At 46.5% G+C, this 16,899-nt stretch overlaps 1 protein-coding gene across 3 annotated transcripts in view; it reads left to right on the top strand.

The window, feature by feature from the left end:
• The window catches only part of ITSN2 (intersectin 2), a 94,417-nt gene that overhangs the window by 72,419 nt on the left and 5,099 nt on the right, over nucleotides 1–16,899 (top strand). For all 3 annotated transcript variants that reach the window (XM_087823399.1, XM_087823396.1, XM_087823398.1), the window contains 6 exons: nucleotides 6,975–7,096; nucleotides 9,498–9,604; nucleotides 10,437–10,620; nucleotides 14,055–14,153; nucleotides 15,773–15,940; nucleotides 16,329–16,544. In XM_087823399.1, coding sequence (XP_087679525.1) covers nucleotides 6,975–7,096; nucleotides 9,498–9,604; nucleotides 10,437–10,620; nucleotides 14,055–14,153; nucleotides 15,773–15,940; nucleotides 16,329–16,544 — 896 coding nt within the window. The remainder of the gene's footprint in view (nucleotides 1–6,974; nucleotides 7,097–9,497; nucleotides 9,605–10,436; nucleotides 10,621–14,054; nucleotides 14,154–15,772; nucleotides 15,941–16,328; nucleotides 16,545–16,899) is intronic.

Raw genomic sequence — 16,899 nt, 5'->3', positions numbered from 1 at the left:
CTAATTTGGTAATCCAGGCTAAAGATGATGGCAGCTTGGGTCAGAATGATGGTGGTAGACATGGTGAGAAGCGGTCAGGCGATGGATATATTCTGAAGACAGAGCCAACAGTTGGATTGAATGTGGGGTGTGAAAAGAAAAGTATCAAGGATGTCTCCAAAGATCTCATCCTGAGCAACCAAAGAGGTGGATTGCCATGAACTGAGGTGGACCATAATGGAGGAGGAACGTGTTGGGGGATGGTGTTTAGGACTTTGGTTTTGAATAGTTCACCTTCACTCACCTTTTAGTGGAGATACTGAGTAGAGTGTTCAGAACATGTGGCGGAGTTCAAGGAGATTTCAGGCTGTAGAACTACTTAATACTTTTATTTATATTCCTTTATTGTATATTTTGTTTACTATGCATTTTCTTTGCTTTTTAAAAAATTCACCTTGAATTTATACTCACCAACCTAGTCATTATTGTTATTTTATACTGTCAGTAATTGTTTTGATTTTTTATATATTTGCTAGTCTTTTGCTCGACATTCCTTTTTATTTTTCTTTCTTTTTTAGCTACTCCTTACATCTCTTTTTTTCCTTCCTATTCAATTTCTTTCTTCCCAAAATACATATTTTAATACTTCCTTTAGTCACATCTGTTAGTGGTAAATGTTCTCAAACTTTGCCTGGAAATGTCTCTTTCTCCCTCATCCATGACAGTCTAACTAGAATTCCAGTTTGACAGTTATTTTTTCTCAACACCCCCTATTGTTGGCTTGAATGATGTACAGCCAGTCTGATTGCTGTTCCTGTGTAGTTATTCTTTTTCTTCCTGTTTTAATGATTTTTTTCCTCTCCTCGGTGTTTTGCAGTCTAAGGATCCCACCCCCAAAGTCATGAGTCATTGTTCCTCCTGAATCTGTAGAGTTAGGTCTTTCATCAGTCCTAGTACATTCTCAACCATTGTCATTCAGTATTACCTCTTCCCATTAGTTCTTTCCTCCTAGGTTCACATTAGATTTTGTTGGGCCTTGTTAGTCTGTCCTCTGTATCTATCTATCTGTCTATCTTAGGGAAAGGGAGAGAGAAACATGGATCAGTTGCCTCTTGCACGTGCCACAACCTGGGATCAAACCCACAACCTGGGTAGGTGCCCTGACCAGGAATTGAACCCACCACCTTTTGGTGTACAGGATGACACTCCAGCCGACTGAGCCACACCAGCCAGGGCTGTCCTATGAATCTTTTAACCTCTGTTTTATGTTTTCTATTCTTCTGCTTTTCTGGGGTGCAATCTAAGTAATTGTTCCAGCTGTTTTCAAATTTACTAATTCTTCAAATGTGTTTGATCTGCTATTTAACCTATTAATTTGTTATTTCCATGATAATGTTTGCCATTTTTATTCACTTTTTTCCCAAATCTGCCTATTCTTATTTCTCGACTCAAGTTTTCAAGTCCTTCAACTATGCCTTGAGTTATTTTTAACACATATATTTTAAAATTTTTTCTTCTATATGTTGTTCTGTATCTTATGTTCTTGGGGTTCTAATCCTCATTTTTTAATTTATGGTAGATCCTTTGTGATCCTTTGTTATTTTTTGTAATTTGTAACTTTAACTGACTTTTAGTGAGACTTGGTTTTTCTGTGGAAATCCTGTGGGACCAAAGCTAAGAGCAGTTGTACATTTTCTTTAGCCAAGTACCTAAGGGTATCACCAATCAGGGACTAATTTTTGTGTGTTAACCCCTTGCTGACTATTTCGAGCCAGAACTGGCCCTGTGGCTGGCTGGCTACTTTCCCGTGGTGACTGGTCAGCAAGGTGTTTAAAATTACTTAAATTAATATAAGTGCAGACAGGAGTTTTCTTGTGACCAGTCTTAACAAAGTCCCCAATCTGAGGTACGGAAAGAGAAGCTTTATTCAAGTGAACAGTTTGCGAACTGGGGAAAGGTAGCCTCCAGAGGCCGTTGAAAGGGCACCTCACCAAGACAACGGGAGTCTGCTTTTTAAAGACAAAGTGCCAGCCCTAGTTCCTGATTGGTCCATTTTTATGCAAATGAGGAATCCAAATACCACAGTTCTGATAGGTCCAAATAGCATGGTTCTGATTGGTTGGAATTATGCGTTCCGATTGGTCAGCATAGATGCAAATGAGGCTATAGCTCCTCAGTTCCCATTGGGTGGGGCAGGCCTCAGCCCCCTGGTCAGAAGAGGCTGCTGGGAACTCCTCCTTTATAACGGCGCCGGGACAGCAGGAGCGCAGTGCGGGCGGAGGGCCGGTCTCGCTCTTCCCCTGGACTGCAGCGTGGTGAGTGGCCTCCAGGAGCAGCGGTTGCTATGCCCGAGTTAGGAATTTGTGCCCAGTTAACCACAAGCTGTCCTTGGAAGATATATTTCTTCTCGAGGTCACCATGTGTTAATTCATCAGTTAAGAATTCTTGAACTTCAAACTTGTGTGAGATGCAGCCCAGCATTTCTAGTCTTTACCATGCAGAGACTAAACGCTTTCTTACCATCTCCTGTAGTCTTCAGTCTCCTGCCAGAGCCTGCTCTCAATGGCCAAACAGCGACAAACGCCAACTACAATAGCTTACAAAAGCCCCTTGCGGGGGTTGGCTGCCTTACAGGAGCAGAGCAGGGGAAAGGTGAGAGTGGTCTGGGGAGAAGAGTCTACCACTTGACATGTTTCCTGACCTCTGTGATCAAAACACTGCTAAGTTTGATATAAAAGAAGTGCGTTAGACACAGTCCCTAAGTCCTGTGGGAAACAGGGAAACCTAGGCATACTGACTCTATACAGATGAACTACAGTACAAGTTATATTATCTGAAGTGTTAAAATATAAATGAAAACCGGTACCATGGAAACACAAAGGAGAGGCAGGGTAAGTGGGACTAAAAGAAGTGAAAAGAAGCATTAATGAAATAATTTTTTCCTAACCAAGGATGATCCAGAATATTAGCATTTCTTTTTTATTTAATTTTTTTATTTGAGTTAAAAAAGTTTTTTCAATTACCCTGGGGTAAGTGGGACAGGATGAGAAAGGTTTCCCCAAAGTAGGATCCCCGTGAGCCATACCCTGAGAGGTTAGTAGATGGCTCTATGCAGAGAAGAGGGCCGTGAACTGTATGTAAAGCACACATGAAGCCTGCACACAGGCCAGGGGGGCCTAAAGGTGGGCTGCATGGTCACAGGCAGGCGGTGGCTGATGGTGGAGACCGGCACCCGTGCTACCAAGGGAGGGCTTCATCCTGCAAATAACAGAAGCTGTCAAGCATTCTGTTAGGTTTGAACATAATGAAATAAAAAGAGATGTAGCGACTGGCTTGAGATGTTTAATAGAAATATAATGTAAGTCACAAACGCAGCCCCAGTGTAATTTAAAATTTTCCAGCGGCCACACTAAAAGAAGTAAAAAGAAGCATTAATAAAATAATTTTTTCTTAACCAAGTATGACCCGGAATATTAGCATTTCTTTTTTATTTAATTTTTTAATTTGTTTTAAAAAGTTTTTTCAATTACAGTTTACATTCAATATTATGTGTTAGTTTCAGGTATTCAGCATGGTGGTTAGACAATCACATACTTTACAAAGTGTTCCCCCGATGTTTTCAGTACCCACCCGGCACCACACATCGTAGCAATTACAATACCACTGACTACATTCCCTGTGCTGTAGTTTACATCCCCATGAGTGTTTCGTAACTTTCAATCTTTCTTCTCCATCCCATATTAGCATTTTAATATGTAATCAATAGGATTATTAATGCATTCTTTTACATTCTGGGTTTTTGTACTAGGTCTTTGCACATGGCCTTTGAACTAGTATTTTACGTATTTTACATGTACAGCACTTCTCTGTTCAAGTGCTCAGTAGTCACATGTCGCTGTGGCTGCCACATTGGACAGTGCAGGAACAGAGGATGGCAAAGGGTGTGTTCTACCCACAAACCCTACTTCCTCAGTTCTCAAAAGATGCACTTCTCCAAAAAGAGGGTTCCGTGGTCACATAAGTGCTGGCAACTCTGGGTTTATCAAACTAAATGTTTCTTGACAGCAGGACCCTCCAAGAGAAAGACCCAGTCTGCAGCATTGTCCCAGTTTATTTGACCTCACAGGCCCAGGGGCCCTGGAGGCAGGCAGAGGCGAAAGTACAGTGGGAAACACCATGGTGATGAGTCACAAAGGCTGGGCGAGGAGACTCCTCGTGGGTGCCAGTGCTGGGGGCAAGTGGAGGTCTCAAGCTCCGAAGGGGTCTCTGGATTTGGCAATGCCAAGGTCATCGTTACCTTCACAAGAGCAGTGTCAGAGGAGCAGGGGGACAGAAGCCAAAGTACCCTAAATTGGTGACTTGACAGGGAGAGCTGGAGGACTGGCCATGAGTGACCTTTGGCAGTGAGACCGGAGAGAGGGTGCTTGAGGAGGGAGCAAGACTGAAGGAGGGGTGTTTGTTTTAAATAGTGGGGTAGGAGGGACACTTAGCCGAATGTCTGGGCTAAGAAGGACCAGTGAATACTGGCAGTGGCATTACAAGGACAAGGAAGGGTCCTACGGGGGGCCGGTTAAGGATGCTGGCTTTAGGAGAAATAGACACGGTCTCGTCTCTAGACACAGGAAGGAGGTACAGGGGTGAGTAAACAAGGAGGTAAAGGGCAGGAAGGAAAAGGGGGTATCTCGCCTTTATTTTCTCTCCCTGACACCAGAGGGAAGAACATCTGAAAGTGAAGGTGGGGGTCAGAATGGGAACTGGAACAGAATGCAAGTTTAAGAACCAGTGTAAGGGAAAACGAAAGGGTCAGCTGGGGCCGGGGTACAAGGATTGTCCCACACTGATGCCGATAAGGCTGATGTCACATATGTCCCAGCCTTAGAAATGATAGTGTCTCTGAGACTTTCCCTATTATTTCAAGATACAGAACAGATAGGCCGGCGCTTGTGGGTTTAATGTGTCATTGTTTCCCAAAGCGTGTCACACGTATCCAGGTGGCACACGACGCAAAACAGTACCCAAGAGGACTGACTTTATTTTAATGTTTATTTACTTTAGCGACTATCAGAAGAAACATAACCAGCACATCAAGTCAATGATTTCTTAGATATTTAACTCAACATGAGAAATTTAGAGAAAACTTACTCGGTAAATAATAATAGAGCTGGAACATGAATGTGGCGGAATGTGAATGACTGAAGTTTGTGAAACTCTAGTACAAGAGAGGGTTCTGATAGCTTCCCTCAGAGTCAGCTGGCAACTCTGGCCCATGACACGGGATCGAGTCGCGATCAGAGGCCCTGCACCAGGTGTCGGCCGCACCGCTCGCCCCCTTGCTGCTTACAGCCTAGTCAGACGGGCATCTGTACCTGCCCTGCTGATCCAGAGCCCTGCCATTCCTGCAGTTCTCCCTGGCAGAAAGAACAGAACAAAATACGACCCTCAGAAAAGCTTGATAGTTTTGAACGTGGCAGTGGCACTGTGATTTCCTCTTGGTAGCACCAAACCGGCCTTCTTCAATTTTTGTTTTACTGTGGGCATAATTTTTTTAAAAAGCTGTGGGCAACGTGTGCAGAAAATAGAACAGCTGTCTTCATTAGAACTATCTGTAAGCCCAAATCTATACAAAATATATAAATAGTCACAGGCCATCAGAAAGAGAAACCAACCCCCTGTAAAAGCCCCATCTGATCCTTGCATTTTCCTTCTCTGTGGCTTTGTCCATTTGTTACCAGTGCCAGGCAACCCTTCCCTGTCTGGTACGTCTCCATCTGTCCAGACGCTCCCCCCACCCACCTCGGCACTGCGCAGGCTGCCCCTTCCTCCTGCCGCCCTCCCTGATTGCCTCTTCTTCAGAGCTCTCCCACGCTTCCTTCGTTTTTCTCTTCCAGCTTTCAGACGTGCTCCGCTTGCTGCCTCATGTTGTAGCTTGTTGGGTACCTACCTGCTTTTTTTTTTTTCTGTCTGAGGAAAGACTTCCTGAGGTATTTCCCCTATCACTGCATAAGGCAGCCCTCAGCTTCTTACTGAATGATTCTGGATTATGTCACTTCCCAGTTTGACATGTAGTTCAGCTCCCACATGCCCATAAATTGGTCCAAAGTGAATGCAACTCCTCTCACCCTGATGGGAGCTGCTGGGACGTTAGAGAAGTCCCAGGGTCTCCTTGGGCTGCTGTGTATCCCAGACCGGCAGTCCTTTGTTCTAGTGGGTTAAGTGGTCTTGTTGGGAACTGTTGGCTCCTGGGAACTTAAGGTTTCCTAACATAGCACTTGACTTTGAGAAATCTAGAGAAATGTTTCTCAAACATTTTTTAAACAGTAGCCCACAGTAAGAAATACATTTTATATCCCCACATATGTCCTGACTAAAAATTTTCAGAGAGCTATGCTTACCAATGCTTGCACATGACAGTTTCCATTTATTTACTTATATTTAAATTTATTTTCTAAATGCCTTACCTGCTAAAAAACTAAACTGATATAACGACCCACCAGTAGCTCATGACCTGTGATTTGGCAAACACTGGTCTCAAGCCTGTAATTCATTTAATCATTTCAGTATCTTTGAAAATGTCTTGAGACGGTGAGACTGACATAGATTCTTCCCAAGCTCGGCCCAGTTCTGATCTCTGAGACCATTTTTTTAAATCCTTAATCCTGTCATGACCTGTTTGGAAAGGCAGTTGGACCCATTTGCCTGTTACAGGCGTCGCTAACGCGCTGCTCTGGAGCCCTGAGTGGTCCCTGAGCTCGCTGTCGCAGGTGTGTGCCGTCGCAGGTGTGTGCCGTCGCAGGTGTGTGCCGTCGCAGGTGTGTGCCGTCGCAGGTGTGTGCCGTCGCAGGTGTGTGCTGTCCGCGCAAGTCCCGGGCTCTTTGGAAGGCTGTGTAGCTCCTTCAGGGCAGCATTCGGAAACCCAGCACATCTGCTGACAGGTGTCTGCTTTCTGCAGAGAGAACTAAAATAATATTTTGAAATTCTACCCTGTTTTTCCACAGGGTGTGCTGATCTCCAAACCCTGGACACCATGCAGCCGATGGAGAGGAAGAGGCAGGGCTACATCCACGAGCTGATTCAGACTGAGGAGCGGTACTTGGACGACCTGCAGCTCGTCGTGGAGGTGAGGGGCTCTGCTGCCCGGCTCTGGGAGCCGAGGGACTCTCTCTCTCAGAATGCTTTCTCTGCCGTTGGAGAGGGCTTAAAGGTCTGAAGTCAGCTTTTTCCCAGGTTAGGTGATTCAGGGTGAAGAGAGAGAGAGAGCGAGCAAGGGGACACTCAGGCGCCTCCGTCGGAAGTGGTAGAGGCCCCATCTAGGAAGGTCAAGGGTATAGAGTAGGTGGGAGGGCACCAAAGCCAACTTTTCTACCTCAAGTTTTTGCCTAACTTTATTTACACTGCCGCTTTGACGCCTGGTATTTCATAAACTTCAATGTTTCTAGAGGATAATTAAGCAGTGGGAGGGTTCACCTCATATTTGCATCAGTTTGGAAAACCAGCTAGGATCATTTGTAAAATAACTCCCAATTATCATCTCTTTACTGCTTCTGTTTGTGCCTTTTGATGTTAGCAGTGGCCTCTAGGCTGATAACAGCTGTTTTAGTAGTTCTTCAAGATGATTTGTGTTTGAGTAAACACCGTGAGACTTTATAGTTCTATTATACTTTTGTTTCCATGGCTTTTAGTTAAATAAACCACCTGAGGAGAACAGGTGACCCTCACATAGGCCCAGCAGGTGCAACGTATACCTGACCATGACCTTGATAACACAATGAAGCAGAGGCTGCCCCCCCCCCCCCCCCCCCCCCGCACCTGCCCCCAGCAAGCCTGCCCTCCGGTCGCTCTTCACTTCCCGGCAGGCTGGGACCTCCCTCGGTTGCTAATGTCTGTCTCCCCCAAGGCAATGGCTCCCGAGAGCAGAGACCGCATCCTTCATCCTGCAGCCCCATAACAGCCTGGCGGGAACTGGGGAGGTTTAGAGAGGTCCAGTTCCTAGCAGTTTTATCTCAGTTTTTTGACTCTTTGTTCAACTCAGTTCAGTAAAGATGAGTTGAAAACCAATGTGAAGCACTACACTAGAGAACAGAGATCAGAGAGAACATTCCTGCCCTCCAGGAGTTCACGGCCTTGTGGAGGGACAGACAGACAGTTGCAGAACAGTGCGATGAGGGTGGGGAGCGCGGTGAACTCAGGTGCTTTGGGAGCCGAGAGGAAGGAGACCACGCCTGGCCAGGAGGGAGAGGCCAGCAAGGACTCCCAGCGAGGCTTCAGCTGAACCTGAAGGACAAGGACCAGTTTTCTGTGCCAGGGGGAGGAAATAGAAGTGGGAAGGCACATACAACGGGAATTAGGGTCCTGCAAGCAGTCCAGTGCGGCTGGAGTGTCGCGTATTTGAGGGCCAGGCTGGTGAGGTTGGCAGGGGCCAGATCACGCGGGCTTGTGCACCCCGGGAAGGAGTTTCCATGTTATCATGTGCCCAGTGAATGGTTTTAAGAGAGAGTACCATGTCGTTTGTATTGTGGAGAGATCGGGCATGAGAAGAGTTGTTTGAGAGAACTTCACTGTTTCCTTAAAGTCATTCCCTAGTTGTTTGGTGGGAACTTGGACTTAGCATCTAAAGGAGTGAGTTTTAGTTCTAGTTCTTCCGTATTCGAGGTTTGTAACCTGGAGCAAATCCCTCTCCCAGCCTTTGTTTCTTCATGAGTCAATCAGGAGTAATAATGCCCGACTCAGCTTGACCTGTGTCATCTACAAAGCTAATTGAGAATCCTCCCAACATAAACACACGCGCGCACACACACATGCACACACACAGCATATATGTACGTATCAGCGCTTTGTAAACCAGGTAAGTGCTATGGAATACCGATGTGGCGAGTGTTATTTCCCCTTCAGTCAGTCAACCTCCGAAATCCATATCTTCTTGGTGGTCAGTCTTGGGGGTAACACAGGTCATCACTGGTTATTTTGCTGAACTTCTCACAAACTGCTTCCAGAACACGGAAGTGCTCAGCCTGACAACAGTCATCTTTCCCCAGTTCTGCCCACTCTTACAGAGTGTAGGTGCTTTGTGCCCAGGTTTTTATTTCACTTCATAACACCCCAGGATGTAGTATGAGAGTCTCCCCTTCTTGATGAGACTGCTTGATTCAGTCCTTAGAGAATCAACCTTGATAGAAGCCCCAATAGCAGTAAGTAGGGAAGTCAACGGTTAAATGGAAAAGCATAGACATGGTAAGAGAAACATTTGTATGTTCTTAGACTCCAAGTCTGATAAAAGTATCTTTTCACATGGCAACAGTTGTGTGTTGATTGGTTGGATTTCTCCCATGTGTTTTAAACAAAAATGAAATTGATAAACCATTTTTTTACAAAAATAATAAAAGTTAACAATTATAAATATGTTTATTTAAAAATACCATGATCTTATTAGTAGCAGGGTATGAAGGTATTGTTTGATTTAGACCACATAGGTTGTATAGTCACACTTAAGCTAATATTTTTCTTTTGTGTTCTGAATTTAGGTATTTCAGAAAAGGATGGCAGAGTCAGGCTCCCTCACTGAAGGAGAAATGGCCCTGATCTTTGTTAACTGGAAGGAGCTCATCATGTCTAACACTAAGCTGCTAAAGTGAGTAGATAGCCTCACCTGTCACTGCAGCAACCCCCACTCACCACCCCGCCCCCAGGCCTGAGACTTCCACACCTAACTCCCTGGGCTCCTTAGTAAAGGAACCCTCAACTGTTTTCTGCTCCCTCGGGCTTTTCATTTCATTATTATGGTATGAAATGCCCTGTAACTGTTAAATACCTAATTGTAGAAGTAAAGAAACAGAGAAAATACTTTGATTAAACAAATCAAACCATTAAACATACACTGTATGAACATATACATGCCTCTGTATTGGGTGGAGGCCAGCCAGGCAGCCTCCTCAGCCCCATGTGAAATTCCACTCCTTGGGGTGATTTTTTATCCCCTGTGCCTCTAAAGACAGGCTCCTGGGAAGAGGCATCGGCAGCCCCAGCTCTGGCTGCCTCTCCTTCCTCTGGCTCAGCAGCCGTCCTGGGCAGAGGCTCCCTGCACCTCCACACCTGGCCCCTGTGGGCTCCTGCTCCCTTGTTCCCTGTGGAGTGTGGAAATTTTCTTTCTTGGTTCAGCTGACAAGTTAGAATTTGTTAAAAGAGACTTTGCTAAGAAACTAAGGTGAAACCAAAACAATTCCAAGCCGTAGAAATGAACAGAAGAAACAACCAAATGCATCGGCTCCACTTGCTTGTTACTCTCTGATAATGGTCCACCCAGGGCGGCTCAGCCAGCAGAGCCTGCAGCCAGGCCGGCCCCTCCTCCTGGCCGTCCCCACTGGGTGCCAGAGGTGTTTAGGAGCTCGCTGGCTGTCACTACCCTTAGGCCCCCACAGGACATTCGCTTAGAAATGGAGAGTGAGAGAGTGTGTTGGCTGCAGGGCCCTGCGGGTTCGGAAGAAGACCGGAGGCGAGAAGATGCCGGTGCAGATGATCGGGGACATCCTGGCGGCCGAGCTGTCCCACATGCAGGCCTACATCCGGTTCTGCAGCTGCCAGCTCAACGGAGCAGCTCTGTTACAGCAGAAGACCGACGAAGACACGGACTTCAAAGAATTTTTAAAGGTAACGCCATTCTGGGGTCATAAGCAGGCCAGCCGCGTCTGGGGTCATAAGCAGGCCAGCCACGTGCTGAGCCTGGAGGCCGAGGCGGGGGCACATGGCGCAGGACAGTGGGAACCGCAGTCACGGAGCGGGTATCCCCATGATTCCAAAGGAAACACAAACGTGGCAAGAATTTCTGATTGTTTTTGGTAGCTTTTCGTGTTGGGTTGATTTTTCTTGGCCCTGGGGCCATGATTTTGCCTGTCTTAATATAGCAGAGTGTTTAAGCCTATTTACATAAGTCAGCTACTTTATAGCCCCCAAATCCAGGATGGCACTCAATTTTGTAAATTGCATTTGTTTTATACCCACCTTATTCCAGAACGAATATAAAGTGGCTTACCTAAGTGTATAAAATGTAACGAGAGAAGATAAAACTTAAAAAGAGTGCACGGATAAAACGGGACAAAAGGAAGTGAGGAAGGAGGAAGCGGTGCCCCAGGAGTTAGGGTAATGCGTACGGCGCAGCCCTGACCCTGTGCAAACGCTCCACCTGCACACACGCGTCCCCAGGCCTTCCAGAGGCGACCGCTCGGTGATCCCGTGGTCATGCGTTACAAGCACGTGAGCGGCAGCTGCACTGTCCTCAGGCTGCGGTGCCGTCCACGGAGAATCCGTGGCGCCCATTCGGCAGCGAGCCTGCTCATCGTTAGGATGCCACGTGTAGAGGAGCCCTTTTCATTGATGTTCAGTGGGAGGGAAGTGAAAGTAAAATCTGTTTTCTTGTTTACATTTCTTGTTGGTTTTTTGAGTTTCACGAAGGTCTGTGTTGGGATCTGTTACACAACCACAGCCGTACCTTCTGGAAGAATGCATAATTTTAATATTTTTATCAGAAAAGAATGGAAAAGTAATTGAACATGAAATAGAAGACGTATAGGCCGGGGATAAAAGTTCCAAAAGGAAAGTAGAGGGACTAATAAAGATAAAAGCACAAAAGATAACAGTGTAGCCAAGAACCACTAATGGAAAAGGGCCAGTAAAACAATTCAGGCAAATCTAACAGAAAACACAGAAACAATTGAAAGCAACAGGCGTAGAGATTCTTCTTAAAGTAAAAGGGTATATGACTCAAAAATATATGCTAATATTGAAAACACTAACAAAATTTGTAGTTTTCTATAATATCTGAAAACTGGTTCAATAAGAATAGAAAATCTGAAGATACTGTTAACCAAGGAAAAAAACGGAGTAACTTACCCCAAAGGAGGAGCTGGGTTCACTCGATGGGTTTCATGGTGAACTCTTTCCAACTATAAAGGGATAGATTACTCCATGTTATATAAACTGTTATAGGTCATAGAAAAAATAGAAAACCTACCTAATTCATTGTGTAAGGCAAAAGTGGCCCTGACCCTGGGGCCTGTTTTCACATTTGTATTGAATTACAAAAATGGGGGGGGGGAGCTTATAACCCAATATGTCAAAATCTTAATTTTAAAAAACAATGAATAAAATTTAGCATTACATGAAAAGAAGAGTCTGTCACAATCAAATAGGTTCATCCCAGGAAGCAAGATAATACGATACCATACTTAGAACAAGACAGGCCTCAGAACTGGACAGTGTGGTTGGAGTCCCAGCCCCAACTGTCCAGAGGGTGACCAGGGCAAGTTACTTAACATTGGGCGCCTTCAGTCCCATCGTAACCTGGAGATGATCAGAGAATACTTTTAAGGTACATTAGCACAGAGACCAGCATATAGTAAGCATTCAATAAATGCTAATTACGTTTATCTTCCTTAGGATCTTAGGGATGCACAAATGGTTCTATATAAGGCACCGGGGGAGGGGGGGAATATATACATATATATATATATATATATATATATATATATATATATATATATATATGTGGTGCTGAGGGCAGAACCCTTCAGTTGCTGATAAGGGGTTGCCTAGAAACGAACTAGAAGAAACAGAAAGAAACCAAGATCGTAGAAACAAACATTGATCCAATTAGATAAATGTAGAATTGTGAGTGGATGTGAATGTTTTAAAATAATCAATACTAAAACTTAAGATATTTACCTTCTAAAGCATAGTAAAAGGTTAAACATTTTTTCAGCTAGCAATGTAAATAGGATCTCAATGTCAGCACAAGTGTAAAAGTAATAAAAATAAGTGAAAATAGTTTATAGTCTCATATCGAATTGCATAGTATTGATCACATTAAAAAGCAAAATGTGACCATAAGCTGTGGTCTAAAATGTTCCTTTTTTAAAAAGACAGAAAATACAGAAATAAAAACCATGAACATGCTTGTTATAGCAATATTTATAGATATATCCAAAAACAAAAGAAGGGAGCAATTTTAATATCCCATAGCAGGAAGTGATTAGATAAATTATAGTAAATGTATTTTTCAGTCATTAAAAATGATCGTGTGAGAGTTGTAGCCGCTCTCTTCGGGGGAATACCAGTACTAGCAGAGAAGCAGAGACGATGTGGCCCGTGGCCCCCTGGAGTCCACAGGCTGGGGCAGGGCACGGGGACACCTCCGACGGGATACCCCTGCCTGTGTTAACCCAGTCCAGGTGTGGCGTTCTGATAGAGCTAGCCGCCGGTTATTATGGGGGCTCAGGAAGGACCCCTGAAAGGGAGGGAAGGCGTCAAGGAACGGGAGAACCTGGACAAGAGCAGGCATAACCTGAATCTTCAGAAACGAGTATGAATTAGCCAAAGAGCAGAAGAAAGAAGGGCCAGAACGAGCAACGGCTAATGCAGTTACTACCTGACACAGAGTGGGTGCTCAATAAGTGGTAGCAGGAGCAATGGGCAGGCAGAGGTGGGGCAATCAAGACCTACTTAGAAGAGAGATCGGTGTCAGTGGTGACTCCTAGGTGTGGGGCGAAGGTGGGAGGGTGCAGAATGGTGCTACCAGCTCCCTAGGCGTAGAGGTAGAAAGGAAGGCCTTTACGAAGGGAGATGAGGACTCCATGTTGGGGTATGCTGAGGTATGGAGCTGTCTTTGGGACGCCCAGGTGAGAAAGAGAGTAATGTGGCAGGTGCAGAGCTCCAGAGACGGCCTGGGTTACAGGCTCAGGAACTCAGCTACAGGGGCCCTGGGGCAGCACCTACGTTAAGAATGGGGGAGGGAAAGGAAGACGTGAGAGAGAGAGAGGTTGGTGGGCTGGGGAGGCAGCCGAGAGAGGTTCTGGAAGCAAAGGAAGGAGCGATTCCATCGCACAGGCTGTCAGACGCCTGTAAGAAAGAACTGAGAAGCATGGCTGGGTTTGGCACATGGGGTGAGATATTCCTACTGCTAATCTGAACATATCATGAATCCTGGGTTTTTTAAAGAAATTAGAAATCTGAAAGGCAGGAGTACAGCCAGTGTTCCCTGTGTTGTCGTTGGGCTGGACTTCCTCACGAGCCTCTCGGTTACTTTGCAGAAGCTGGCATCCGACCCCCGATGTAAAGGCATGCCCCTGTCCAGCTTCCTGCTGAAGCCCATGCAGAGGATCACCCGCTACCCTCTCCTCATCAGAAGCGTGAGTGCCCACTGGGACAGAGGCGGGACCCAGCCAGGTCCACAGAGCCAGAAGTCAGGAAGCCACCTGCCCCGTGGTCCGACTCCACTGTCTGATGAACCAGGCACTGAGTGTGCGTGTGCGTGTGTGCGTGTGTGTGCATGAACACAATACAACCTGAAGGGCTGAACCCTTGAAGTGAGCAAATAAAAGAAGCATCTGATGTCACCTGGGTAACCTGTCCTCACCCTTCCCAGGAAGCTCCCCCAGCCCCTCAGTCATGAGTGTATCTGGGCAGGTAAAGCCCCTCTTGGGCTCCAGGCTTTCTGCTGAAACCTAAATTCATTTACCAGTTGAACACCTTTACCTGGATGTCCCAGGAGTGTCCAATTCAGCATGTCTTAAACAGAGCTATCCTTGTTCCCTCACCTCAACTTGCTGATTAAACAGTCCTAAAATCCCATCCACCTTTTTGCCATAAGCAGCGTGGGCCTCTTGAGCCAATATAACGTCTAAGGAGAAGGCAGACTTGACAAAGGATTATTCCACAAACAGTCATTGATGTAATATTAATCACCTTACAAATAAAAACAGTAGATATAAGACTGTTGCTTTTATTGATTATCCCTTGACCATCGATTGCTCTGAGCATGTTAACTCACCGCAGGCCTTATGTTTCAGAGCTCGAGTTACATTATGACACCTGGCTAGCTCACACACATTGATCCACACAGCCCCCAACCTGAAAGATGCTGGGCCCAGTATGTTCAGAATTCAGAATGTAACTCAAACAGCGGATACTATATGACACCCCAAAAACCTGGGCAGCACCTATAGCAAACATGTTAATATTCCTACAGTGAATATGTGAATAGTCATTGTACATAGGATAAATAAATACCTCTCTTCAGTTCCGGTCAGGTTTTTGCCACCAGCAAGTATGAAAATAACTTTTAGGCTTCAGGGCTTTTTCACCTTTGGAATTAGTAAAAAGAACTGTGGACTCCGCAGGACTGGAGAGTCCAGATGGGAATCATCTGCTGAGGGGCCGCTCATCTCCGAAGGGACCGCACTCAGTTGAATTCTGGCCTCTGTTCTTTCATGTTCATACTTCAGTGTGAAGTCACTTCAGAATGAACTGAGTGTGTTTTCCTGTGTGCCAGCCACATCATTGTATTCTTCCTGTAGCAGGGGATTCATTGTTTTTATCAGATTTTCCAAAAGGTTCACTGACCCCAAAACTGTCATGAACCCTTGCTATTCAGCAAACCCACACATTTTTCAGAGTTGCAGCCAGTTTATACTGGAGGGTCCACCCTAAAGGCACATGGCTTCAGTTGCTGGGGGGAAGTAGGGAGGCCCCCTTTAACATATAGCCTGTTACCAAGGCCCAGCTGGAGAGCCAGCAGAAACCCACAGATTTCAGAGCATGTGATCCACACAGCACTTGGCACACCCTCTTGTAACTGGGACACCTGTCTCCCCAAGAACTTGTGGGACTATGAGCTTCTCAGGGGCAAATGATTGACTTGATCATCTTTGGATTTTCAGTGCCCAGCATATCTTGGCAGCCATAGGACACCTAGGTGGGGGGGTGATAGACACAATACTTTCCACGTCACCCAGGCACTCTCTTCCAGATTCTGGAGAACACCCCGGAGAACCACGTGGACCATTCCTCCTTAAAGCTGGCCCTCGAGCGGGCAGAGGAGCTCTGCTCTCAAGTCAATGAAGGAGTTCGGGAGAAGGAAAATTCAGACCGGCTGGAGTGGATCCAGGCGCACGTCCAGTGCGAGGGTCTTGCAGAGGTGAGGCCTGTGGCCCTGAGCTGGGTGCCACCAGGCAGGCTCTGGGTGGGGACAGGGGACAGGCCTTCCCCCAGTGTGGGCAGTCTATACCTCAGCTCGGCCCAGGTGGACTCGCTTTCCACCCCTTCTCAGGCCGTCATCCCCCTTTGTTAGAAAGAGATTGATATTATGTTTTGGGGTCTCTGAATTCAGCTGGTAGAACCAGTGTTCTCTGGGTGTAAGTGATGACGTTCATGGTGCCAGTGTGAACTCTGGAGGGGGAAATTGTGTGAAGGTGAACGATGACATGGATGCGTCCACATTCCCACTGGAGAACCTTCCCCCGCACCCTCGGGCCCTGGGACGGTTTGTGTGGGGCTCACAAACTGACAGCTGCTTTCTCTTTAAGCAACTTATCTTCAACTCCCTCACCAACTGCCTGGGGCCCCGGAAGCTTCTGCACAGCGGGAAGCTGTACAAGACCAAGAGCAATAAGGAGCTGCACGCGTTCCTCTTCAATGACTTCCTGCTGCTCACCCACATGGCCAAGCAGTTCGCAGTGTCCTCGGCCTCTGAGAAGCTTTTCAGCTCCAAGTCCAACGCTCAGTTCAAAATGTATAAAATGGTGAGTGTCTCGCTCCTGGCAGCAGCACGCGGGGCGTAATGAGGGTTTTCCTGTACCTTGAGGCCCTCCTTCCCGGCCTGAGCCTTTCCTGTTCTCATGGGACCGACACCTGCTCCCAGGCGGCTCACACTCCCAGTGTGGCTGGGCCCTCACTGCCCTGGACAGCCACCAGGGGCCTCCCGCTCTGGCTCCCGGCTTCGGCCCTGGCAGATGTGACACAGGACCCCGCCTCTTCCACATTCGCCGTGGGGTCTCTGTGAATCTGAGCTGGGGTAGAGTGCCAGGTGCCAGCATGTGGACAGAGACCCCGTCACAGACGCTCAGAGTCCCGTCCTCAGCCCAGTCACACCTGACC

This window comes from Miniopterus natalensis, chromosome 13, assembly GCF_054644295.1.
Source record: "Miniopterus natalensis isolate mMinNat1 chromosome 13, mMinNat1.hap1, whole genome shotgun sequence".
Lineage (NCBI taxonomy): Eukaryota > Metazoa > Chordata > Mammalia > Chiroptera > Miniopteridae > Miniopterus > Miniopterus natalensis.
Note: the sequence above shows the minus strand (reverse complement) of the source record. Positions and strands in the feature narration are given on the sequence as shown.